The sequence below is a fragment of the Cotesia typhae genome, unplaced genomic scaffold (genome assembly GCF_013202065.1).
Source record: "Cotesia typhae breed Kobodo isofemale line unplaced genomic scaffold, CoteBio_Ctyphae contig_69, whole genome shotgun sequence".
NCBI lineage: Eukaryota > Metazoa > Arthropoda > Insecta > Hymenoptera > Braconidae > Cotesia > Cotesia typhae.
In genome coordinates this window covers 1522690-1548573 of record NW_027423763.1, presented here as the reverse complement: position 1 = coordinate 1548573, position 25884 = coordinate 1522690, and the positions used below count along the sequence as shown (strand labels likewise).

Genomic DNA, 25884 nt, shown 5'->3' with positions numbered 1-25884 from the left:
ATGCGGCATGTTGTCAGCGTGACCCGTCGCGTGCTTTCCAGGAATAAATGTACTGAGTTTCAATTTTCCAGGCTCTTTTAGTTTAACAGAGCCCCGGAGCAGAACAGAATATTTTTACCAAATTCCGGTCTCATTTTTAGTCATTTTTACCGACTACCTGGTAGCTTCCACGCGATCAATTTTCAACTGACAATTTTTTTTATTTAAACTCTATTCCATCCCTCAGCCATTTGTTTATTTTAATTTGTCGCATTTCCGGTCGAACCAACAGTTTTTAATGGTTCCCGCTCGACTGGCAATGGCGGTTGCTTTTCCCGCGTGGCGTATATTGCCAGTGATACATTTTAAAAGTCTCTGACCGACCTACTACCACTGGGGGCATCATCGGCGGTAGCGGGGGAGGTGTCACACACCCTCACTTAAATTCAGTCCGGCCACAACCACTCGGGAAACCGGTATGCCACGTTCATCCGAGGCCAAGCTCACCCCGCATTTTTACCCCACGGTCAGACTAGACTAGTCTATTTTTATTTTTTTATTTTTTTTTTTTTTCCCCATTCATTTTAAACTCCCGATGGAAATTCTTCTATGAGTAAAACTAAACTAAATTTCTAGATATATATATGTATATTTTTAAATTCTTTTTTCCTTACAGTTTTTTCCTATCTAGCGCGGTTTTAACCCAGTCAGTCTTCTTCTCCTTCTGTCGCATGCCACCAAAGGAAAAAACTACCATTTTCCGGTTTTTCCAGGTCCCTATTTCCACACTGTTCCGTAACCCACTACCTACTCAACTCCATTTTGCCCCAGAACCGCAGCAGGCGCCTCTTAGCGCAACAGTGAATCATACTGTATTCAAAAAGCTTATGGAATTTTTTCATATTTTTACGCCCACGTACTCTAACTGAGAATCAAACATTTCTCATCTTGAATCATTTTTTACCAGTATAATAAAATTGATAAAATATAAATATCACGTCTACCTTTTATGAGATGAAAACCTTTTTTATGATGAAAACCGGTACACAGTAATTTTTTTTTTTTTTAATTTCACCCTCGGTACACTTGATTCCATCTCATTTACTTTACACAAAACGCATCCATAGTATCTCAATTCGCTAAGCTTAAAAGTAACAAAACCCAGAGGGAGCGCATCCGTGCATTATATCCAAGGGTAAAACAACCTTTTCCCTTCTCTGTAATACTTTGTACTAGTTTTCAATTTTTATTCACTCAAATATCTAATTAACTCCTCCGCAATTCACCACAACCTTTCAATTCACTGTTTTTAATCGATATTAGAAGCTTTAAATTAGTTATACCGAATTTTTTAAAAATTAGTTCTCGGTTTCACCGCTAGGTGGCGCATGGTAATTTTTTTTTCTCGCTTGCAGAAACTTCTAATCAAAATTATATGTTTGATGGAAAATTTTATTAAATTTGAAGCTTTTTTTTTCTGTCGTGGACACTTTTAGAACTAGGATTAATAAATTAACTGATTAAATGAAATATTCCGAGTAAAGTATAACAGAGAATGCGAACTAAAACACTGAAATAATTAATCCGGGGTATTAACTTACATAAACAAAAATCAGTGAACACTATGTTGAATATAAAAATCGGTATAATCTGGTTCTATTAGCCACGAGATATTTATTTTAACGCTAAATATCTGAACAACACAAACTTTTAGATTAGCGAGCTAACGGCCCGAGGCATTCACGCACAAAAGAATTAATTATGGCATCGAGTAATCAAATATTTATAGAAAATACCCGCTAATTAATACAAAAATATATACTTTGTTGAACTAACTAATGAGATTTTTATTAATATCTGTATTTAGTTAGAAAAATAAATAAAGTACTAACTCAAAAAATAAAGCGACAATATGATTACACACGTGATAAAATTTTTTAGTGACGCCTATTAAAGTACAAAATGCACCGAAGTGAATAAGCCACACCGGAGAATAACTGTAAGTTTAGAAATTTTTTCTATTACAGCACATTTACTCGGAAAAATAATGCCCATGCACATTTCATCCGGTGTTATCTACTCTCTGGGTTAACGTTTTTCCGTCTTTGTCTATTTGTTTTCTTCCGTAGTAGCTCCCGGTCCTCGAAACAGAGAACCAGAACTGGGATAGGGATATAGAGACAGATTCCAGAACTCGGGCACTACAGACTTCCATGAATTTTTTTTTTTTGCATCCTGTCCTGCTGACGTTACTATCTGTATCGAAATGAAGCTACAAAACTCTCTGGTACATGTGAAAATATCAAACATCCACTTTATCTCACATTCTTTCGACATAACACATGAGCTAGAAAAAATTTATCCGATAAAAGTATAAACCCAATATTACACAATCTTCAAATTCTTTTTATGTATTCATGTACTTCTGCATAACCTCCGTTTCCGGCAAATTCTTCTATTATACGCCGGTTAACTATTTATTGCTTTAGTTCCGCTGTATTTAACATGCAGCGTCATCTGTTGGTCAAACTTCAAACTAAATTTTCGTACCACGTGGTTTTTTACTTAATTTACAATTCTAAAGCCATACAGAGCTAAAGTGCGTTTAAAGTTCTATTGATGATTAGCAGCGACTCTGGTGGTTTAGAATCAAACTAAAAAAGCTTGCCACAAAAAATTCACTTGTTTTTACATAAAAAGTATGCTTTTCACCGAAAATAGAGATTGTTGATGTGTGAAAAAATCTAACAGAATAGTTTCCACAGTGAATATCACCGCGCGATACCATTTTACAGCGGATATCGAATTTTCATCGTAAAGTATCCCGCTTTGGGTTCAATGTTGTGGTAGCGTGGATACCCATAGTAGCTAGTACATCCAGTGGTAGTACAAGTTACTGGTGGTGGTCGTAGGGCAAATCTAATGTGCTCTCGGAGCTGAGCCAGATAAGGAGCCTACTATATATGAATATAGATACACAGAGAAGAGGAAAGAAAGATAGTAGGATGGTAGGCAAAGCTAGTTCGGATGCTGGTGACTCCAGCGGTTGGATAGTTGCCGCTCGGTGCCCTTTCCCAGGGTAACTTGGTATTATTGGCCAGTGCCAACTGCCCAGATAAATGTGGTTTGAACCCACTTCCGTACCCTTTCACTCTGACTCCTCCGCACTCATTTTCACGTGTGTGCCAATGTTTAACTCCTCGAAAACAATTGTTACCAACAACTATAACTATAACTATAACTGTAGCTGGAACTATAACTACAACAAACTGTAACTATAGGGTAGTTTACTTAGTTCCTCGGGTCCATGGGTGAGGGTGTATAGTTGGTCATTTCTCCGCTTATTACCCAATTGTGTATTTAGCATTGAAATTTAGTTTGCCCTAGTATGGCGGTTTTATAAGTTATCACTCTGCATTTACGCTGTTTACCTTTTTACACTCGTTTAAATTTTAATCTGGCTTTTTGCTATAAGAGAGAGAGAGAGAGAGAGAGAGAGAGAGAGAGAGAGAGAGAGAGAGAGAGAGAGAGAGAGAGAGAGAGAGAGAGAGAGAGAGAGAGAGAGAGAGAGAGAGAGAGAGAGAGAGAGAGAGAGAGAGAGAGAGAGAGAGAGAGAGAGAGAGAGAGAGAGAGAGAGAGAGAGAGAGAGAGAGAGAGAGAGAGAGAGAGAGAGAGAGAGAGAGAGAGAGAGAGAGAGAGAGAGAGAGAGAGAGAGAGAGAGAGAGAGAGAGAGAGAGAGAGAGAGAGAGAGAGAGAGAGAGAGAGAGAGAGAGAGAGAGAGAGAGAGAGAGAGAGAGAGAGAGAGAGAGAGAGAGAGAGAGAGAGAGAGAGAGAGAGAGAGAGAGAGAGAGAGAGAGAGAGAGAGAGAGAGAGAGAGAGAGAGAGAGAGAGAGAGAGAGAGAGAGAGAGAGAGAGAGAGAGAGAGAGAGAGAGAGAGAGAGAGAGAGAGAGAGAGAGAGAGAGAGAGAGAGAGAGAGAGAGAGAGAGAGAGAGAGAGAGAGAGAGAGAGAGAGAGAGAGAGAGAGAGAGAGAGAGAGAGAGAGAGAGAGAGAGAGAGAGAGAGAGAGAGAGAGAGAGAGAGAGAGAGAGAGAGAGAGAGAGAGAGAGAGAGAGAGAGAGAGAGAGAGAGAGAGAGAGAGAGAGAGAGAGAGAGAGAGAGAGAGAGAGAGAGAGAGAGAGAGAGAGAGAGAGAGAGAGAGAGAGAGAGAGAGAGAGAGAGAGAGAGAGAGAGAGAGAGAGAGAGAGAGAGAGAGAGAGAGAGAGAGAGAGAGAGAGAGAGAGAGAGAGAGAGAGAGAGAGAGAGAGAGAGAGAGAGAGAGAGAGAGAGAGAGAGAGAGAGAGAGAGAGAGAGAGAGAGAGAGAGAGAGAGAGAGAGAGAGAGAGAGAGAGAGAGAGAGAGAGAGAGAGAGAGAGAGAGAGAGAGAGAGAGAGAGAGAGAGAGAGAGAGAGAGAGAGAGAGAGAGAGAGAGAGAGAGAGAGAGAGAGAGAGAGAGAGAGAGAGAGAGAGAGAGAGAGAGAGAGAGAGAGAGAGAGAGAGAGAGAGAGAGAGAGAGAGAGAGAGAGAGAGAGAGAGAGAGAGAGAGAGAGAGAGAGAGAGAGAGAGAGAGAGAGAGAGAGAGAGAGAGAGAGAGAGAGAGAGAGAGAGAGAGAGAGAGAGAGAGAGAGAGAGAGAGAGAGAGAGAGAGAGAGAGAGAGAGAGAGAGAGAGAGAGAGAGAGAGAGAGAGAGAGAGAGAGAGAGAGAGAGAGAGAGAGAGAGAGAGAGAGAGAGAGAGAGAGAGAGAGAGAGAGAGAGAGAGAGAGAGAGAGAGAGAGAGAGAGAGAGAGAGAGAGAGAGAGAGAGAGAGAGAGAGAGAGAGAGAGAGAGAGAGAGAGAGAGAGAGAGAGAGAGAGAGAGAGAGAGAGAGAGAGAGAGAGAGAGAGAGAGAGAGAGAGAGAGAGAGAGAGAGAGAGAGAGAGAGAGAGAGAGAGAGAGAGAGAGAGAGAGAGAGAGAGAGAGAGAGAGAGAGAGAGAGAGAGAGAGAGAGAGAGAGAGAGAGAGAGAGAGAGAGAGAGAGAGAGAGAGAGAGAGAGAGAGAGAGAGAGAGAGAGAGAGAGAGAGAGAGAGAGAGATAGTTCTCCGCCATCTCCTAGGATTCGTACCCTAGAGAACAACGGATAGAGTGGGTAAAATTAAAGAGAACATAGTTCCAGGACATAGTTGCGCTCTAGGATCGGGTGGAGGAAAAAAGTGCTAAATGTGCAAGTACATTTAACCAATGACAACGTCAGCATCGGTTGATTTTCCTATGAAAAAGTCCAAAAGCAAACACCAGATATAAAAAGGTAAATAAGATTGAATTTATTGTAAATTATCGATTCGTAAATTTAATATTGCATTTCCTTGATTTAACCATCCAGATTTTGAATTTACGATTTACTAATACGGAAAGTTGATAAAACCAGCTGGAAAAAAAAAAAAAAAAAAAAAGAAGTAAACCCGTTGGAGCGAACACGCAACACAAATTGAAACAAATGGAAACTTATATGCATCGTAGGGTTCGGTGAGTTTTACTGCCAACTCATTTCGTTGGTGCTCCTGGAGCAAACTGTTTTATCGCCCACCGACCCCATCATCGTCACTGTTGTTGTCACCATACCTCTTAAACTTTTCTCGTGACTTTAAAACCTCTTTTATAAAACTCTCCCTCCGACATGCTACTCATCATCAGATGATCGGTTCTGTTTCAACCACACAACTTTGCCAAAAAGTTTGGGCACAATAACCCGGGAGTCTTTTCTGGCAATCAGCTCGAACTCCGATAGCGAAACCTTGGATGAACTCAGCCCTGTTCTTAACTCTCACCACAACCTCATCTGGAGTTGATTTCAAACCGCTGTTGGCTGGAGAATGTAACAACTCCGGTCGAATTCTTTAAAGCTGAAGATTGGTTAAGCTCTAAATTTGTAAAACACCTTCGGCATCATATTATCCTCCATCTTTATCGATCCAACAGATTCGCTGAAGGTCAAAAATGGTTGGAAGTTAAAGCAGCGTTTGTTACATAACAATCGACAATCCCACTGCGTTTGTTCCTGGGGTAAGAGTTGCAAGTAAGCCGGGAAGTTTGTCAAAGTAATTCTAGCTTTCATTACACCCGATTCCAGTCACGTCTTTCCTTAGCTCTTGTCCTTACTCTTATTATCCCATATCCCGGATGAGCCCCCGGCACCTCTTGAATTGGACAAAGGAGCTTTCTAATACCTATCCCCTTACCGAGAATGAGGGTAATAATAATTATTCCATTAACCATTGTCAAGTTAATCTTTCATTTCTTACCCCCGTAATTACATCATTACCCGGTTTAAGAGGTTGTACCGGAAAAACAACACACTAAGATAATATTTTTTCCAGGAAATAAAGCTATTTAATGCTGAAGAAAAGCTTCCTCGAATGACTCACGTGCGTGCTTCGATGCAGTTTCTGTTTAATTCACGTAATAGTACTTATAAAATTCACCCAGGTATGTAAGCTACCGGGGATTAATTCTCCAGAAAGTTTCCTCGGTATCTCGCCTGAGATTCCACCAACTCGTTTTATTGCTTGGCTCAAACAATACCGTTATGATTAAAGAAATATAGACTTATTTACTAATTATAATCCTAGCCCAAGTAAAGTGTGCTCCTTGATTTTTCCAGTTGTTGATGACAATGATGGTGGTGGTGGTGGTGGTGGTGATGATGATGATGATGATAATAATGAATAATAGATAATGAATAATGAATAACGACAATAAAGGAGTAATGTGGCCTGTCATTTAAAGTAAATTGTTATTCACCACATTTGGAGCCTTCAATCAAATTGATTGACGCAACCCCAGCCCCTTTATCTGAGTAGGTGTGAGCGTGTGCCTCATTCATCCGTAGCTTCGATTCATCGACGCACGTACACGGGCCATTAAAGACAAGCTTAACCGTGCTTTACACCCTTGTAAATACCCGTTTAGCCTCTGTTCCTCGTAGAATCTATCTAGCAGGTACTTTAAATAGATTCAAATCAAAACATTCTGTTATTTTGTTGTCAGCTTTTCCTCGAATTATTCATCGGAATGTCCTGGACCGGCAGATGGAATATAAGAGCGCAAGGATAAGACCGAGTTTTCTTCAGAAAAACAAGAAAAATAAGTTCAACGGCACTCTCGGCCTGGAGTTTCAGTGATAAAAAATTCAAAGCCTCGCCAAGACACCGTCTGCCGTTCGCCGTCTTCCGCCGGTTTTACCCTCCGCTTATGCTCTTAGTCTACTTTCAGACTCACGAAACAAACAAATGGATTATTCTCACGGTGAGAATGGGGGGTCAGTTTAATGGGATTGTATTTCTCCAATCGCGTGAACATGCATGCCAAAACTTGGAAACTCTCATGACCCGCAAGATTATTCGTAGCTTTGTTTTTCACGAATTTAAAATCCTGGCACCGGTAGTTTATTATGATAATGATATTTATAACTTAATAAATGTATTAAATGTTGAATTAACTTACCCCTCAGCAATACGACGAGTCCCAGGAAACAAAGGAGCCTTTGGAGCGGCATCCTCACTGTGGATACTTCTTGGATCCTCATCCTTGGATGATCGGGGGATCTTGAACGGATTTCATGGATGATGTGTAAGTGGCTCGGCTTCAGGCCAATACCCGTCGCCGAAGTAAATACCTCTCACGGATTTAATTGGTAAGCCCTCAGTTAATTGACAGAGTGAATTTGTTGAAATTGTTAATTTCGGAAATTGATTACCGGATAAATCAATTAATAATTAAGGTTCATTAATTATCGGTTAATGGCATTAGGAGAATAAGATCCACTGCCGAGTTAGAGGAAATCCTCACCGTTTATCCACTTTTCGGCTAAGCCGAGGGATCCAACTTTCCACTTATTCAACTTGTTTTCTCTTTTCCTTCGTTCGTCTCCTGGGAACATCCACAATCCGCCTCCCAAGCAAAATTCACCAATACTCTGATTTTTATCCTCTAGAAAACTCACTGCACTTTTTTTTTTTTTTTTTTTTTTAATTTTCTTCTAATTAATTACAAAGTATCGAAGCAATTTAAAAAACAAAAATCACTTAATTCAATCGGCACTAAACGAAAATTAGTCATTTGAAAAAAATCACGCATCACAAAGTTAATAAATCGGAACTTAGTCACCTTGGAGAGGAGCACCGGCGGTATTCTTACTAGTTGGAGGTTGCGGGTTGCACTGAGCGGACGATAATCGCGCGCGAACACGTTTTTACTCCCCCCGAGGACGTCCTTTGGTTGCGCGGGCGCGAATCGCCTGTAGACATTGCGTACTAGGATATGGAGAGCTGAATAGAATAGAATAGAGTTGAGGCTCTGAGGAGCTGAGTGAGTTGAGGTTGGAGGTGAGGGACAGAGCTGACAGAATACTCGGTAACTGAGAGAGTTAACAGAGTGAGGATCCCGTGGAGCTTGCGGGAAAAGTTATGACCTTAAAGGAGTCGTTAGCAAGCGGTCGCGAAATTAGTATAACGCGTGCTAACACCAGAATTCCTGGTCTAATATGCTCCTAAAGAAGGCTCTAACCCAGCCTCTTCATTACACTGACCGAATGTCTCAAGCTCTCAACTTTGTCTTGAAGATCTCCCCAACCACCTCTGCGTTAATTTAATTTAATTACATAATTATAATCATTATTATAAAGTTTAGTGATGTGAATTTAGCGACAATGGAGAATCACTGACAATGAGCGGTTGGAATTAATTTCAGGCGAAGACAACAAGTGGAAATGATGAATTTAGATTTTAAATTCAATATCGTCCCACTTTTGGTAAAGGTTATTGAGATAACAATACCCGGTTACCTTGCATTGTAACAACTTTCGGGACAATTTGTGTGTTTATGAAAAATTCATACACGAGAATTCATGTCATTCTTTTGAAATAAAGAAGCTAATGAATCGGTAATTTCTTTTCTTTTGTTATAACGCTTTTGGTATCATTTTTTGATGATGTGTTGGAAAGCAGCGGCGGCTGAAGCAGACCAGGAAAGCGGATTATCCTCGGAGCAAACAGGGAAACGGATAATTTGTCGTTGACTGGATTCGCCAGTGGAAGGGTGTTTATTTCCACATATGGAGATTTCAGTACACGTATTCAAAATAACAGATCCTATTATTTATAGGTCTCCAATAGGGGAATCCGCCGAATATTGTAAGAGAAAAGAAAATGATATGAATATATTTAAACAGGAAGCTCGCAGGTCATTGCCGGATAAAGTAATTACGAGGCCTAGCTAGTTGGACGGAATATGTGTTGTACCTGTTAATACATTTGGCGTGTATATGTATGGATGGATATGCTGATAGTGTTGCTGTTGGCTGGTGGTGATGGGGTTGGGAGACCACATTCGGCAACATTGCCCACAAATAGACCTGGTAGGTACTTGTAGCGGCTTATCCAGCCGCAGTGTATACTCGCCCGTGGACGATTATTGTGACGATTGCATTTCGCATTATCCCACTTGGTCGATGACTACGTCCCCTCTTCTGGTCTCTCTGTTCGGTAACACGGCATGGCTTGGCTTTCCAGCTCGCTCCCTTTCTCCCATTCGATTCCCCCAAGGGGATATGTTTCCCGTATAAAACATCTAGTTTAATCGAAATTGCAAATGTCCGCGAGCCAACACCACTATAAACGAATTAGTTTATGCCAGAATTATGTGTGACCTCTTCTCTGGTCTATAAACTCAAAGTATTTTTATTCATTACACCCAAAGTAGGCTTTCAATAAAACTGGCTTTGGTTATACTGTTAACATTGGTTCCATTTTAGTTTCCGGGATCACTAGAGGCCAATTCATTATCTCGGGAATTATTCATTCTAAACAATCAAATTCAGCCTTCAATCTTGTCAATACATTCCCGTATTATTTTAAGCATCTTCTCCTTACAAACATTCTACCATTTCTTGGTTACATCATGAGCTTCATCTCCATCTCCAGCTTCAAGTTGTCGATGGTCTAATTCTGCATTGGCTACCGATTTAGTCTAGCGCGTCCAAATTTACAAGCTTAATACCCAAAATTTTGACAAGGGCAATAATACGAACTAACTAGTGTCAATAATTTATTTGTTGGATCGACTAGATTTGTTCCTGACATTAATTTCTTCCAGTTTCGTCACTCAGAAATAAACTTTCCAATTTAAACTTTAGCACTAAAACAAGCACTTAACTCACTTAGAACTAAGACCACAAATTAGAACTCACTAATCACAATCCAACAGCGCACTTCTTCCAGTAAAATTTATAGGTTATCAATCCAAAAATACCAAATACATCTGGAGTTTAAAAGGTCGAGAGGATATGCATCCATAGGATCGAATAGCCTGGATACCGTTGATATTTATTCATCGCTCAAGTACCGGTTGAGTATCGGCAAGTCCATAGTCCAGCAGAAGCAGAAGCAGCGAATGGTTGACTTCCATTCAGAATCCAGAGATTAGGCAGCACTCTTCACCCATTCGACTGTGAATGTTGCGGTTTATTCACCGATACACAAATTTCTTCTTGCAGTTTCCAGTGAATGGTCCGTTGTATATTTTCCCAGTGTATTGAACCGCTTGGTCCTCTGTTGATACACACGTCCGGAATTTATCCCAAGTCAATTCAGATTAATACCTTCAGCTGTAGATACGCTCTTGGAAACTTTTCACTTAGACAACTTGTTGGGTTAGGTTTAGTCTCGGCCCTTCGACAACCAGCAGGCTCACACTGATAAGTATTCCGTTTGCGTAGGTAATTTCGGCCAAGAAATTATTCGTATTTGCGCATTGTGTGTGCGACTAGCTGGGATTTATATTAAAATAGGTAGATTTTTAAACGGGTATATCATTTGGTCGCCGGACGTTTCATATCCTCTATCCATATGCATATTATTCTACTCTGGTCCCCGTTTAACCTCAACCCCACACTACCGGCACAAATTCAATTCCACGAGCGTGCGATTCCCTGTCCGCGGGGCTTGAAAACTAATGTATTCGCGGACGTCGATATGCGGAACTAGATGTGTCTCGTCGGAGTTAACCTCGCTCCTATCCCAGTCTGTTAACTCACCAAGCACATAAATACCTTCATACGATAAAATAAAATGATAACTGTTTTTTTTTTTTTTTTTATTTATAGAAATCTATAAAAACTCCGCAGTTTAGTTTCATAAATAAACTACTCAACGATAAATTTCATTGCAGACAGATGTGAATTCTTGATCTTTAAATAAACAAACCGTCACCAAGGGACATCGATTTGTTGATTTCTATAAATAGCTGTTTGTCCAATCGATTATCTAAGGGCACATAACATTACCAGCAAGTTGGTCAGTGATTGCTAATCACTTTAAAAAAAAAAAAAAAAAAAAAAAAAAGGAAAACTTTCAAAAATATCCAACAGGTGGCGTATGATCGCTGATTCTTCTCATATGAAGAATGTCAAGTTCCACTTATATAGTTACGAAACAAAAATAATTTTTTAAGTGTTTTTAAAAGACTTTTTTCCAGAAATTTAATGTAAATTTCAATATTCTTGAAGAATCTTCTTAATTGAATAGATTCCTCGGGGCAATAAAGGCTAGATGGTCATCAGAACTACGCATTGGTTAACCTCACGTCCAAGATGATCTCAATAGTTTGTTCTGTTTGACAATCGACGTAGTTCGCGCGATTTCTCATCCAATGAATTCGTCTGGCTGGCTCGAGTCCAAAAGCTCTCCCGAGAAAGTTTGTTCGTATTCAGGAGCGACAGGAGACAGTGGCAATTTGAGCTCGGACAAATCATCCCACCTTATATTTTTAACATAAGAAAACCACGAAGCCAGTGACCTGGATCTGTCTGCGAAACATTCCTCATTTTGATATAATTATCAGTAGGTGAGTAGACTTAACTAATTAACGAATTAGATAAATAATAAGCATGGAATAATTAATGGGGATGTGTTAGCCATCAGAGGAGCTGCTACAACTATTTTCCAGAATGTGTAACGTCTCGTATAGAGAGCAGCATCGTCGGTTGTTCCGGCCATAACTCAAAATCCCTCAGGTGTGCTAACCAAGCGTATGCCGGTGGTCAAGGTGGAATGTTACCCAACGAGCGTTCCCACCATCACCATCCCACCGTCCAACGTTATTAAGCTTTGCCCGAATTCATCCAGGTCACACGTGGTGGAATACCACGGGTCATGTGAATATATGGGAATTTATTGGACAACGTTGCGTTTCAACGGCGAATCTCGGGTGCAGTCTCGATTAGGTTAAACTTTTTTCCGCTGGCTTTTTCCTTTCCTTATTTCCTTCACATGTCTATTATTATTTAAAGGCCGAGAGATTATTTAACGGACTCCCGGGCCGTAATCTCTAGTCTTGATGTTACGATCTGGTAGCGGTAAAATAAGATGGTCAAACTAGTCACGGGTCGGCCCCTTATGCCAGATACGTGACTGGAAAAGTTTAGCGACGCTCGAGAAGGTTATTGATTATGAGCTATCGCAACTACCGACAATACAAAGCGAAACCAGTGGTTGAATGCCTGATTGCTTGCAATAAAACTTACAGGGTTATTGTCCAGACAGGTAACCTTGATTTTTACCTAACATTTATCCCCTCAATCTTATCTAAGGATAAAATAAACAAATTTTATATCTTCTATCGAATAAAAACCTATAGAGTTGTTGGAATTTATCGTTGTTAAGCTCTCTATGGTATCATAAGCTTGAAAATTTCGGTTTTTTTATTTCCGTACCTAACTTTTAAAAAGTAACCGATCAAATCTATAAAAATATTAGAGAGTTAAGAGCGCCGAAATAAAATTTATTTTAAACTTTTTGTCCGGAAAATTTTTTTTCGACGATAAAAAAAAAATGGAATGTAGTTTTGTAAAAAAAAGCTTTTAAAACAAATTGCTATAAAATAGCCAAATTTATTTTTCGGTTAAATCGTATTTTTTTTTTTTTTTTTTTTTTTGAAAAGTAATTGTTTTACGGTCGATTTTTTAAGTTTAAAAATTCTAATCATGTTCGACGACTTTGTCAAAGTTTAACGACGTCACATGAAGGTGTATTGACGTATTTTGACATTTATGAGCTACTTATGACTACAAGGGCTTATTATAGAGTAATAAAAGTCTTATAACATAATAATAATATCGAAAAAAATGAATAGATGAGGTTTTTTGTTGGGAGATATCAAGTTAAATTAATAATGAAGTTAATTAAGTTGGTGTTATCCGATGAATCCAACTGATTATTGCCGTCGAAGAGCAATGAAAAGAAAAAGTTATGAAATATTCTTCCCCGTTAAAAAAGAAAAAATAATAAAATATTAAAGAAAAAAGAATAATGAATAAAATGGACTTGCCAGAAACTGGAGACGAGAAGAAGAAGAAGAAGAAGAAGAAGAACAAGAAGAAGAAGAAGGTGGAGTCGTCTTTGGAATGAAAAAATTTTCACCAAAGTTTAAAAGTTTACGTTTTCATCTTTTCACGATTGAGCTTTCATTCAGCGGCTTTCATCAATTCGAATCGCGCAGACATCATTTCTTCCTGTGCTTGTTTCGTTTTTTTTTTTTTTTTTTTTTTTTCATTTCCGAGGGAATAAAAAGTAACAAAAAAAAAAAAGGAAGGCAAGTTACGGCGATCGGTAGGTACGTTTGATTCCCAATAAACTAGGATGAGGAAAATTCGTAGTTGAGTTAGTAGACGACTTGACGCTCACCCGAAATGTCTTGCAGGGACTAGACGGAATAGCTCCCACTCCAGGTGGAATGGGAGCCTCTGTGTTGGGTTAGTCGAGTGAGTTAAAAAAAAAAATATAATAAAATAGAATGGGGTTACATAGAAAAGCCAGAAGGGGAACTGATGCGAATTGAATCATGGGGGCGTTTTAGCGTCGACGTGAGCTGCATTTTAAATTCGTGACAACCTTACCTTATACCTGTTCTGCTCCGGTTCTGCTTCTCCTTCTGCTTCTGGTTCTAGTTTTGGTTGTACCCCGCTTCCACATTCACAGACTCTTGCAGGATTCCCAGCCAAGTACTGCAGAACTAGTTGGCTCGACTTCTGCCTCCACGTTGGTTGCTAAATTCACATAACGCTACCTGAGACCCAACTTCTTTCTTGTACTCTTTCATCCAACAGCAGATTACCGTAGGCATCGATTTTTAACCTTGCTCCGCATCAGACCCTTTTAGAATTTACCCGATTGAAAATTTATCAGATGTACTCTGGTCGGAAGTCTCTCTCTCTCGTTTTCTCTACACGTGCCATGTTACATGTTACACGCGCTATTTTTCCTCTGTACAATTTTATCCGACGGTTATTTTCATTTCATATTTTATCAGATATCAATTCCAGTGGATTTACACACAGCTTTTTTTACTCACTCCTCTGAATCAACAGACTATTCAAGTACTTAAATTAACCTGGGTGAGTTCATTCTGTCCATTCTGATGGAGTATGTAAATCTACAGTTAAATCCGATGATGTGCCGCCGGTGCCAGCTGCCAGAAACTCTATTATAGAATCCAAATTGTTGAGGTTAGATTGATTTAATAATGCTTTGGTTAGAATAATATTTTTGGTACTTACAAATGAAATTTCTGTTTAAAAAAAATTATATTCTTGATTTTTATGAAGAAAAATAATTTTTAAAGGATATTTCAGTTTACTGCTCAACCTTTAAAATTATAGAATATTAATATAATTTCTTGAAAAAAAAAATTTTATTTTAACTGTTTAATTAATGAGAAAAATTACCGGACTATTGTTTTGGCGCGGTTCAAGTGACGTCATAAGAGCAGTAGTTGAGAGTTTTAATCCCAAAGATGTCGTTGTTTTTAAATAAACAAATAAATAATATAATTCTGAAAAATAAAAAAATAATTCAAGTCAACTGTTTTTTTTACTTGTAAATAAATAAATATTTAAATAAATTTTTTTTTCTGCTTACCAGATTAAAGCAAGCTCTTGAGCCTGAGGAGGTTATGTAAGCCCGTTGATTTTTTTTCTTTATTAATATTATTTTTATCGTTTGCGTTTCGGGTCTTAAATCATATGAATTTACTTTGAGAAGCACATCTGACGGTAAAAGTTCCAAGGGCGGTCTGTAGAGCTGACCAAAGTCCTTTCTTGCCCGGGGATCAGGAAACCCCTTTTTACGACTGACGAAGCTAACTGCCTTTACTTTGGCGTAACCTAAACCCTGGCCAAGATACGCTCCCAGATCTCCGAGTTTTATCTCCTGTACTCCATTTTACGGAGTAAGAATCTATATTGTAAGACCAGCTGCCGAGTTTAATAAGTCAAATTAAATTTATGATAAAGAGACGTACTCAGGTATGAATTAAGAACAAGCTTTGTATATTAATTACCATGTGACTTCAACAGTTGTACATTACCCTTTATTCATTTACATTTTACAGAGGAATTTTCAGGTCCAGGCGCTTTGCTCGTTAAAAGGTCGAAGCTTTTAATTTTCATTGTATCATTTTGGATTAATAGCTGTCATTTGCCCAATCCAATTATATTTTAAATTATAGTTGACGAAAATAATAAACTTTAAAAATTTATTTGATCAATTTTCATAAATTATAGTGGCTTTAAAATGATAGAAAAAATTATTTTTTATTCTTTTAGTTGAATAATAAAATATTTTCCATGTCTTCTATTGAATGAAAGTGTTAATTATAGGTTAAGAATAATTTAGATCTGTTTTCGTAAAATATAATTTTTTGAAACGTCGCTGTAGCTTTAACTTGTAATCAAAACAATCAACACTTGGTAATAATGGCGGTCACTTTTGGCGCGGTTCTAGAGACGTTATGAGGGCGGTAGTTGAGAGTTCTAATCCCAAAGATGTCGCTCTTTTCGACAAATAAATGATATACTTCTGAAAAATAATAAAATAATTCGAGTCAACTGTTATATTTACTTTAACCAAGCTTATATAGTTGTCACAAGGAAATAATTAAAATAAATCAATTTATTTATGACAAATATATTCTTTTTTTTCCGTGTAATTACTCACACGTAAATATAAATATATATATATATTATTAAATAATTATTCAGATTAGGTAAATGTCGAGAGCTCTCAAGGCGTTTAATAGCGATTGCACAGTGATAAATACAAGTTTCTTACTTACCCTCCTTTTGTGTACAAACAGACTCGTCGCTGTTAACGCCATTGTTCTCATGGTTCTCTCCGAACTGCTAAGAACATTTCTCTACCAGAATATTCACCCTCTCTCTCTCTCTCTCTCTCTCTCTCTCTCTCTCTCTCTCTCTCTCTCTCACTCTCTCTTTGTCGTTCCTTCGTCTCCATTTTGAGTGGATGTTACGAGAGCCGAGGAGAATAGATACGTGTTGAAATAATACCATGTAAAGTAGATGAGAAAGTAACTCACTAAATTGAAAACGAAGAATGAGCGAATTGAGGAGTAAGGCATTATACTCCGGCAATTTAATCAGCGGAAATTTATCTGTTTCTTATTTTATGCATGTCCAAAGTTATCCGCTTATAGCTTAGACTCCTAGCTCCCTCTTTTAACTTTTTATAGAACAAACTAAGGGACTTTTACTCATCCAGTTCGTCAGCCAAGAGATTATCCCGATTCGAGGATTGTCTTGAGCTTTTCTTCTTGATTATTCATTTGTTGCTTTTTTGCTTCCAACAATATAACACAGTTACTTCTTAGTCTAACAACTGCTAATTAATAACTAGTTTTATATTAACTTTTCACAGATCCATTAATATTTTACGGGCTATTTAATAGGCTTGTTCAGCCAATCGACAACTTACGAGAGGTTATTAATGAGTTATGATGTTGAACTTCTATAGTACATCTATTAGGATACTGTAATGTCGGATATGAGATCTTGGAATCACTGAATATTTTATTATGTCGAATTAGAGGTTATTCATTAATTTCTTGAAGGCTTGTTTTAATCTTCTGTGACCTCTAATTATTGTTGTGTGACAGTTAATAACTGCGAAATCGTCCGATTGATCGGTTTGTCGTCTTATAATCTTCTTTAAAGTTAATATAACCTTAAATGACCTTCCAAAAAATTTTTGAGAAGACTATTAATGTTTTTTAATACTAAATATTATCAAAAAACGTCTTATAGTCTTCCTTGAGGTTAAAATGGTAATTTATGGCCTTAAAAAATTTTTTTGAGAAGACTATTGATGACATAGTCTTCTTTAAAGTTAAATTAATCTTAAAAGGCCTTGAAAAAAATTTTTAAGAAGACTATTAATGTTTTTTAATACTAAATTATGATCAAATTAACAATTAAAAACCTCTATCGATCTTTTAAAGTTTTCATTAAATATCTCAAGACTTTTATTAACGTTAAATAAGATCTTCTGCACATTAAATGGTATTTAAAGTCGTAAAATGAATCAATTACGATATTTTAAAAAGTTGGAATTAATAAATTACGTGTTGTAGCGTAAAAAAATGTATTTTAACGATAAACTTTATCAAAAAAGTATTTTTTGTTGGCGTAATGCATGTCAAAGGTTATAAGAAGGGTAAAAGCTCCATCTGGTTTCTTCTCAGGAGACTTTTTACGGTAGCTAGTGAGTTTTTGTCCAGCTCGTCAGCTTGGATTATCCTCGGATTGTCCGGAGCTCTTACTCTTACTCATTCACTGTTGATTATTCATTCGTAACCTTTTCAAGTTATTTATATAAATTTAATAAAGGTTGTTCTTATTTGATGTTCGGAGCTACCGGATCCGAGAATCCGCGGGTATTAGAATGGATATAGAGAAAAAAAAAAAAAAAAAGGTAAAAAAGTTAAATAAAATAAAGTTAAAAGTAAGTTGATCACTTCTTTCACAAGAATGCACGTGCTCGACATGAATTTTCTTTTGTTGTTCCCTCGGGAGAATGAGGCACTGTGAATTATCTCGTCAGGAATTCAATGCTCGTTCGCGACTATTTTCTCAAATTCGATCTACCTTTGTTCGGGTACACTTTTATCCTTACCCGGGACAATAAGAACAACTTTTCAGTTAAATAAAATCTTGTTTTAAATAAATAAATAAATAACTAAATAAATAGTTATATACATCGCGGTTTAATAATCAACAATACCGTTAATTTTGGGTATTAATGCGCTTACCATAAATTCACTGTTATAATTCAGTATTTTTGAGGTTAAATCCTTTTCTAAAATTTTTTTGCTGTTTAATTAATCATAAATTTATTAATTATTATCATAAATTATCAAAAAATAATAAAAATTTTTTTTTTTTTTAATTTACCACTAAATTAATGAGAAAAATTGCCGGAGCATAATTTTTGGCGCCACTTTGCCGCTTATTAGTAATACCAATACTTTTTAAAGGTTATGTTGGTTACTATCACTTTAAAACAATCTTCAAATTAATTTTTAGTAAATATTATAATCTAATTAAATTGTTTTAGCATAATTCTGAATTTTTACCGTAAAAAATCTCAGTAATTTAAACGTTGAATAATTATATTTATTGAACGAACTTATTAAAATAAAAAATTTACGGATTTTTATAATTCATAATATACACTTTTTTAAATATTTAATGGATAATTCGTGTGCTTAAAAGGGAGTAAAATAAAGGTGGAGAAATATATTAAGAATAAAATAAAATAAAAGTAAGGGATAGCTGAAAGCAATTACTATAGCCGGCGATCAATTGAGGTCTGGTAGACTATTGAGGGTAAATACTTTGTTTGTTTTGCTGTTAGGACTCTCAATGTTCCGTGCTTCGAAATTGAGATACTCGGAATCGCAGAAAGAAGCACTGGCCTGTACGTGAAAATATAAAATACGGGTTGTAATATTACATTTTTTTCTGAGTAATAATTAAGCGCTTTTTTTTTTTAAATTCAAAATGGCTGCTAAATTTTTTTTTTCACACGCCATTTTTACGGTAATCAATCAATATTTTTAAACAGGGAAATTTAAACATGGTCGAGTATATAATCATGAAACTATATGCAATTCTATACTAAAGCGCGGACATTTTGTTCACCAACAAAAACTAGCCGCCATTTTAATTACAATAACAGCGGTAAAAAATATGGTTTAATTTACTTGTAAAAAGTTGTCCCTGGACTGGCTTTCAGGATCGGGATTGATGGAGGAACTCGTGGAAGGATTCTTAAGGAAGGATGGGACCTTAAAGAGATAGAGAATAAAATAAGTCTTGACAAAAAACTTAGAGGTTATATATTTGATCTACGCCCTTGATCTACGGCGGTAGATAAAGAGATCAATTAATAAAATCAATAAAACAAAACAAGTAAATAAATTTGTCGATCATAATTAAAAATAAAAAACAGTTTAAAACTTAATAGTCATAAGCAGTCATGTGATAAAAGTGATTGTAATTATTGGCACAGTAGTTGGTGATGTCAACGTCATACTCGTCCCACATCGAGTTGATGGGAACCATTTCGTTCTCTACCTTGACAAAGATCTCCTCTTGAAGGTCAATATTGTCCAGCAGCTTGTTGTCGATCTTCCTGCCATAGATGTCGTGCAGTCGCAAGTCTTCTGACGTCATAGGAACATTTGGAACACAAGGAACTGATACAGGTGGCGCTGGGTACGCGTCCATGCGGTAGCTGTTTAAATTCTTGGGGTAGGGATCATAACCGCCAAATATCTTGATGTCTTGCATCTGGCTAGCAGCTTCAAACTCTTGGTACTTTGGTCCGAGGACTTTCATGTCTGCGAAACTCGGCAGTGTCACTTTGGGGCGGGGGTTCACTACTTTTATGTCCTGGACCATCGACAGCAGACTTGCGTCACTCAGGTCCTCGTAAGTGTCCATCGAATCCATGCAAGAGGTGTCCACGTTCAAGATCCCGTAATCGTCGCCAATCCGGTTGGACTTTAAGTAATTAAAAGTTTCAAAGAGCGAGTCGCTTTTGGTCAGAAGTGGGAAAGTCGACTGTGAATTAATCGTTGGCTCTAAAAGGTTTGATAGTTCTTGAGAATTTACTGAAAAATTTTAAAGTTGGAAAATTCATTAATCTTTTAAGAAGAAATTAAATTTATTATTATTATTGCATGCAATCTTGCAGTCACTATGAAAAATATAAATAAAGAACATTTTGGTTTATTGAATAATTACTTTTTTGTTGAATTGTACTGTACTTTCTTGACTATTGACGTTTTTAAAGATATATAAGCTCATCCCGATGTTATATTCATTAAGAGCTTTCATTTGAGTACCCACATGTATTTTTGATATATTTTTCATATATATATATATATATATATATATATATATATATATATATATATATATATATATATATATATATATAAAATATATGAAAAATTGATGTGATAGATTATACAACAAATGGGTTTTTTTATTTTATCTTTTGCAGGGACCTAGGGGACACTATTTTATAAAAATTTTATAAAAAAGTAGAAAAATCGCGCAAGTAGTTTAGGAGTTAAAGTCGTTAGAAAATTAAAGGCACAACCCAAAGCGCGGCTTTGAGGGAAAATTCAAATTAATATTTGTGGGCTAAGGATTGAAAATACGAAAAAATGATAAGAGGCATTTTTTACAGGAAATTTTATCCTCTACAAGAAAGGTGTAAATAATTTTTTCCGTATCTCTTGCTGTTTCATCAAAAAATAGATTTAAAGACTTACCATCGTCGTCAGCGTTGATCATAGAAATTCCGGAGTCGAATTCCATGTTCTTGCTACCGAGGATAAAGTCATTTAATTTGTTACCTTCAAAGAAGGCCATCTCGGCAGCGAAGCGCTCGTCGAAGCTCTTGGAGTCGAGGATCCTGATGTCCTTGTCATCGTGGATCTCAATGTCGTCGACCAGGAGCGGCTTCTGAGGAGCTCCGGCGTCCAGCACCATTATCTGGTTATCGATAACGTCGTCGGGAATCTGACCTTGCGGAGGGTTCCTGGCGTTGAATATGTTAATAGCCTCCGCCTCGGCGCCATCCAGTATCGTTACGTCGTGCGAATTCTGCTCCATTAAATCGCGTGCTTCGCTGTTACTCATAACTTCGTAGCGGCCGTCCTCGGTAGCTCGGACAAATTGAATTCCGCCTTGGGCTGCAAGTTCAAGCAATTCGTTGCAATCATTCATCGAGCTACTGCGGCTCGCTTGCGAGGACTCGCCCAAATCATTCGCTTCCAATCTTAAATTATCCCCGGAACACAGTTCATCTGCATGCAATTAGGAATAAGGAAAGGATTGAGGTTGAGGATTATGGAAATATTTTTAAGGCTTACCTGGATCCTGCTCCGAGTCTGAAGGAGGTTCCACTTTGTAAGATGAATTTCCGGAGTCGTCGATTATTTGGGTTACCGTTGCTACCACCGGGACTTTTACTTGGACTGACTTGGACTCCAAGTCTAAGTTTACTGAGGGACTCATTTTGCCGCTTATTCGTAAGTCTTCAGCGCTTGCTGGGATCAACATCTGTTTTTTGATAAATTTATTGTTTTAAAATAAAAATTTTATTAATTATCAAAAAAAATATTAAATTAAAAAATTCTTATAATTTTTTTTGGACTCGAAATTTTTTTTCTTGAATCAAAAAAAAAATTTTTTTTAATTAAAATTTTTACGATAATTTTTGGAAAAAAAAAAAAAAAAACTTACATGATGACTAAGCCCAGCCGGAATGATTTTAACCAGCACAGGAATCCCCTTGACAGGTTTGTACAAAGCAAAAGGCATCTGTCCCATCAGAATAGTGTTCTCCATAGCCTTGGTCTCTATTTTATCGAGTAAAATATTGTCAATGCCCTCAGTGAGCTTCTTGCCCTTATCATTTTCCGTCAGACTGTCCCCGGCCTCGAGAAAATCGTTGTTATTATCATTATCATTATCATTATCATTAGGAAGTTCAACGATCCGTATGTTCTTCTTGGATTGGGTTACGCGAGATTGGGAAGCCGATGGATTGCGATATTTTATTCCGTGCTTAGCTTCTTCATGTGAGCGCAGAGCAAACCGTTTGGGGAACTCCTTCCCGCAGATCCCGCACGAGTATTGCATTTTTTCAACGTGGGCGTGCGATTTAACTTTATGACAAACTAGATTGGACATCTGGTTGAAGCCCTTGTTACAAAGCTCACATTTGTAAGGCCGTTCGTTTGTGTGCGTAAATACGTGATTTCTTAGGTTACCTAATATATAAAATAAAATAATACAATATCTAATAAAATCCAATGAGTGGAGAAATTTAAAAAAAAAAAAAAACACACTTGGCATGAAGACTTTTAAATAAATACCTTTTTGATGAAATCCCTTGCCACAAACATTACACTTGTGCGGTTTATTCTCAGAATGAGTTTTTCTGTGGGATATCAACGTTGAAACCCTGAAATGGTTTTACTTTTATTCGTCAATCCTTAAAAAGTTATTCCTACATTCTACCGTAGGTTAACTTGATTCAAGAATATTATCTTTTTTAAATTTTTTAAACAAAAAAATAATTTTATTTAATTTTGGCTTCGAACTTTTTTTATTGATTTTTTAAAATGTAATTTAAATGCAGCCTAAATATTTATTAAAAAAATTTTTAAATAAAATTGTCAACTATTGAGCTTAAATTAAATTAAAAAAAAAAAAAAAAAAAATTGATAAATACTTATAAAATAAAAACCAAAACAAACCTGTTGAAAGTTTTTTTACAAAAATCACATACATAAGGTCTAGCGTCGCTGTGAATAGCCTTGTGTTGGCTGAGAGTGGAAAGTTGACGAAAAGCTTTTCCACAAGCCTCGCACTTGAAGTTACGCTCGTCAGTATGAGTCGGCAAGTGTCTCATCAGTGTGTACTGGTGCCGAAATTCTTTGGTGCCTGAAAAAAAGTAAAGGTTGAGGATGAGAAAAAGAGAAAAGAGAAAAGAGAAAAGAGTGCCGAGGCGAAGGAGCGAAATCGAGGAAATGGGAAAACATAAATTACTTACAGATACCGCACTCCCATATTTTAAGAGTCTTGCCCTCCCGTTTCAGATACTTTACAAAATGAAGCCGCGATCGTGGATCATCCTTATCAATCAGACGCGATGTCGAAGAGTCGTTTGCTGAAATTTGCGGTACAGCAACAGACTCCACTATATTTTCCTCAGATTGGATCTAAATAATAAATAGTTGGCTTTTTAAGTCCTCAAAGCTTTATTTAAAAGTTTAGATTTAATACAAGGAGATTTTCAAAAGTTACGCTTCTACTTTATAACTTTAAACTTGTCAATAACTTTTTAAATTAATAATTACCTTGTTCTTAGTCGGCTGGGGATCTAATTTCTTCCCGAATATTTTGATAACATTTTTATCGCCGGTGTCTAATTCCTTTAAATTATTTTATTTCATTAAACTTTTTTTAAATTATTTCAAAATTGATTTTTCAAGTAATTTTTATTTATTTTATTATTTTTTTTAACAAATTATCACCAAAAAAAATTTTCTCTTAACTTTAATGTCATTTTTTTTTAAATTAAAATTTTAACAATTTAATTGTTAAAGAAAAATTTTTTAATTATAAAAATTGTAAATTATAATTTAAAAATAATCAGCTGATTTTTTTTTTAATTTTGAAATTTTTTAAAAACTCAACCAAGTTCAATTATAACCTAAAAATTACTCACCTGTCAAAAACATAAATTATAGCACAAAAATTGACATGTAGGAATTTTAAAATATTAAAAATGCAATTTTTTAATAATTATTTTTTTGGAAAAAATTTTTTTTTTTTAATTAAAAAATTATCAAGTGACAGCTGAATTTAATGCCATAATTTAATTGTTAAAAAGATTTTTAAATTAATTATTATCTGCTAAATTGATTCTCATAATTCTAGAAAATGTTTTATTTGTCCAAAACACATTCTTAAAAAAAATATAAAAATTTTAAAAAAAATTCTACAATTATGAATTTTATAAAATTGTCAATAAAATTTTAAAATGACAATTTGACAGTTTTTAAAATATTTATAAATTTTTTTTAATTTTAAAAAATGTCACTTTTACAAATATTAATACTAATTTATTTAAAAAAAAAAATCAAACGAATTAAAATTAAACAGAGAATTTACCTGAACCAATGATTGATCACTTCCACTCGACATGCCAGACACACTCGAGATATTACTCCTTTCATCTTGCGGACTGTCGCCTTTCACATACACCTCGTACACGCTACCAATTTAATAACATTCAATAATTTCACGGTAATTATACAACTACAATAAATAAAAAAAAAAAAAATGTCACCTTAAAACTTCATCGGGAATGTTCCTCAGCTCATCAAACTCGGTCTCCCCTGAAAAAGTGTCAATCAACAAAGAACAGTAGAGAAAAAATTTCCAGCCATTTAAAAAATTTTAAATGTAAATAAAACGCAACCGCCATTGTCAGTGCCGCTAAGATTGACAACGCAATCGGGAAATATTTTTCAGATGTATTTTTATTGACAATTATTGGATATTGATAATTAAGGTAAGGAATAAGGAATTTTTATTGGTTTAAACTTACAATCGTTGCTTTGGAATGAATTAGCTTGGGACATTTCTCAATCAGTGTCTTGAGTTTTGCCTTTTCCCTCAGATCTTTTTAGTGTTGTACTTCATACAGATGACAGTGACATGCTATACACCGGCCTATATATTTGACATATTTTTTAGTTCCACATTCGCGACGGTAGCGACAGCTTATTAAAAACCGGCTGATTCCGGTTAAAATACGTAAGTCAATAGTTTTTTGCATTGTTAATTTTTTTTAAGGTTGGATTTAAGTTTTTTTTAAATGTATATTTGATAAAAGAATCAGCTGTGGATTTTTTTTACTAAAATTTGTTTAAATAATTTTTTATGAAAATTTATGAAAAAAAAATTCATTAAAACATTTTTTTTACAAAAATTTATTAAAACATTTTTTTTTACAAAAATAAATATAAAAATTCATAAAAAAAATTTATTAAAACATTTTTTTTACAAAAATTAATTAAAAAAATTCTAAATAATAATTTTTTTTTTTCATAAAATATAAACAAGTAAATTAAACCCGACATTTTTTTGTTTTAGATTTAAATAAGTGTCCAGATTAGACATTTAAATATTAAAAACTGAAAAAAATAAATTTTTAACGTTGTCAGTTAGACTTCCTGGCCGGAGATAGCGTTTATTTCATCCCGGAAATTATGCGTGAGTCTTAACTCGGCTGTGAAACGTAAAGACGCTTTAATGTAAGTACATATTTATGTTTGTATTATTTACAAGTAAAGTAATATCAAAAAAAGTCGGACAAAAATACGGGATTAAATCTAATTTTAATTTTCCTGGCGTCTAGTCGTGTTAATTATTTTAATTAAAAGGTTTTCATTATAACTGACCCAATAATTACAGGAGACATCACAGACAAGTAATTAACATTGATACGCTTAATCCTTTATAGATTGTCTCTTTCTACCGACTTCTACAGACATCTGCTGTTTTTTTTTGGAAAATTGCCAATCGGTAAGTCAGAATTTTTAATTATGTCAAATTTGCACGCCTTATAAATAAATTTCCGGCTACAATAAATAAATTTATAAAGAAATCTACCTAAAAACAATTAATGTTGTATTGAGCGCGCTTCTTGATTCTTGCGGTACTTTATTTAACTTTTTCCTAGAGAGGCAATTCCGGAGCACTCTGGATGCTCATATTCTCCAAAAGTTAGTACTGTAGTAGTTCACTGGTTTAGAATTCAAAGAACGCCGGGCCATAAAACCTAAAACTAACCTGGACCTTTATCCAACATAATATTCAAGCACACTAAAATCAACTTTAACTAGTCAATTACTGCTCATTCTCAATACAAAACTATTTAATGCCAGTTT

The 25884-nt window shown here is 35.9% G+C and overlaps 2 protein-coding genes across 3 annotated transcripts in view; both read right to left on the bottom strand.

Moving 5' to 3' along the window:
• Carpa (Carbonic anhydrase-related protein A) overlaps nucleotides 1-8648 on the bottom strand; it is a 44296-nt gene extending 35648 nt beyond the window's left edge. The window contains exon 1 of one of the 2 annotated variants that reach the window (XM_074251329.1): nucleotides 7498-8648. In XM_074251329.1, coding sequence (XP_074107430.1) covers nucleotides 7498-7579 — 82 coding nt within the window. In that variant the 5' untranslated portion in view covers nucleotides 7580-8648. The remainder of the gene's footprint in view (nucleotides 1-7497) is intronic. The other variant, XM_074251330.1, reaches the window with a different exon arrangement.
• A 10280-nt stretch (nucleotides 8649-18928) lies between these two features.
• LOC141532804 (uncharacterized) lies at nucleotides 18929-24630 on the bottom strand. Its single transcript, XM_074251323.1, has 11 exons — nucleotides 24540-24630; nucleotides 24279-24327; nucleotides 24101-24203; nucleotides 23284-23358; nucleotides 22977-23145; nucleotides 22681-22867; nucleotides 22297-22385; nucleotides 21662-22191; nucleotides 21289-21478; nucleotides 20686-21108; nucleotides 18929-20016 (listed from the first exon to the last, which is right to left on the bottom strand). Exons 1-11 carry the CDS (start codon nucleotides 24571-24573, stop codon nucleotides 19361-19363), a joined length of 2505 nt encoding a protein of 834 aa, XP_074107424.1. The 5' UTR covers nucleotides 24574-24630; the 3' UTR covers nucleotides 18929-19360.
• Between the last annotated feature and the right edge of the window lie 1254 nt (nucleotides 24631-25884).

Excerpts from the sequence above, each read along its gene's own strand:
- LOC141532804 (XM_074251323.1), bottom strand. The coding sequence starts at position 24,573 with ATGTCCCAAGCTAATTCATTCCAAAGCAACGATT. Across the intron at positions 24,204-24,278 it reads ATTCCCGATGAAGTTTTAAG|CGTGTACGAGGTGTATGTGA; the intron begins GTGACATTTTTT and ends TTAAATTGGTAG. Across the intron at positions 23,146-23,283 it reads CCCAGCCGACTAAGAACAAG|ATCCAATCTGAGGAAAATAT; the intron begins GTAATTATTAAT and ends TTTATTATTTAG.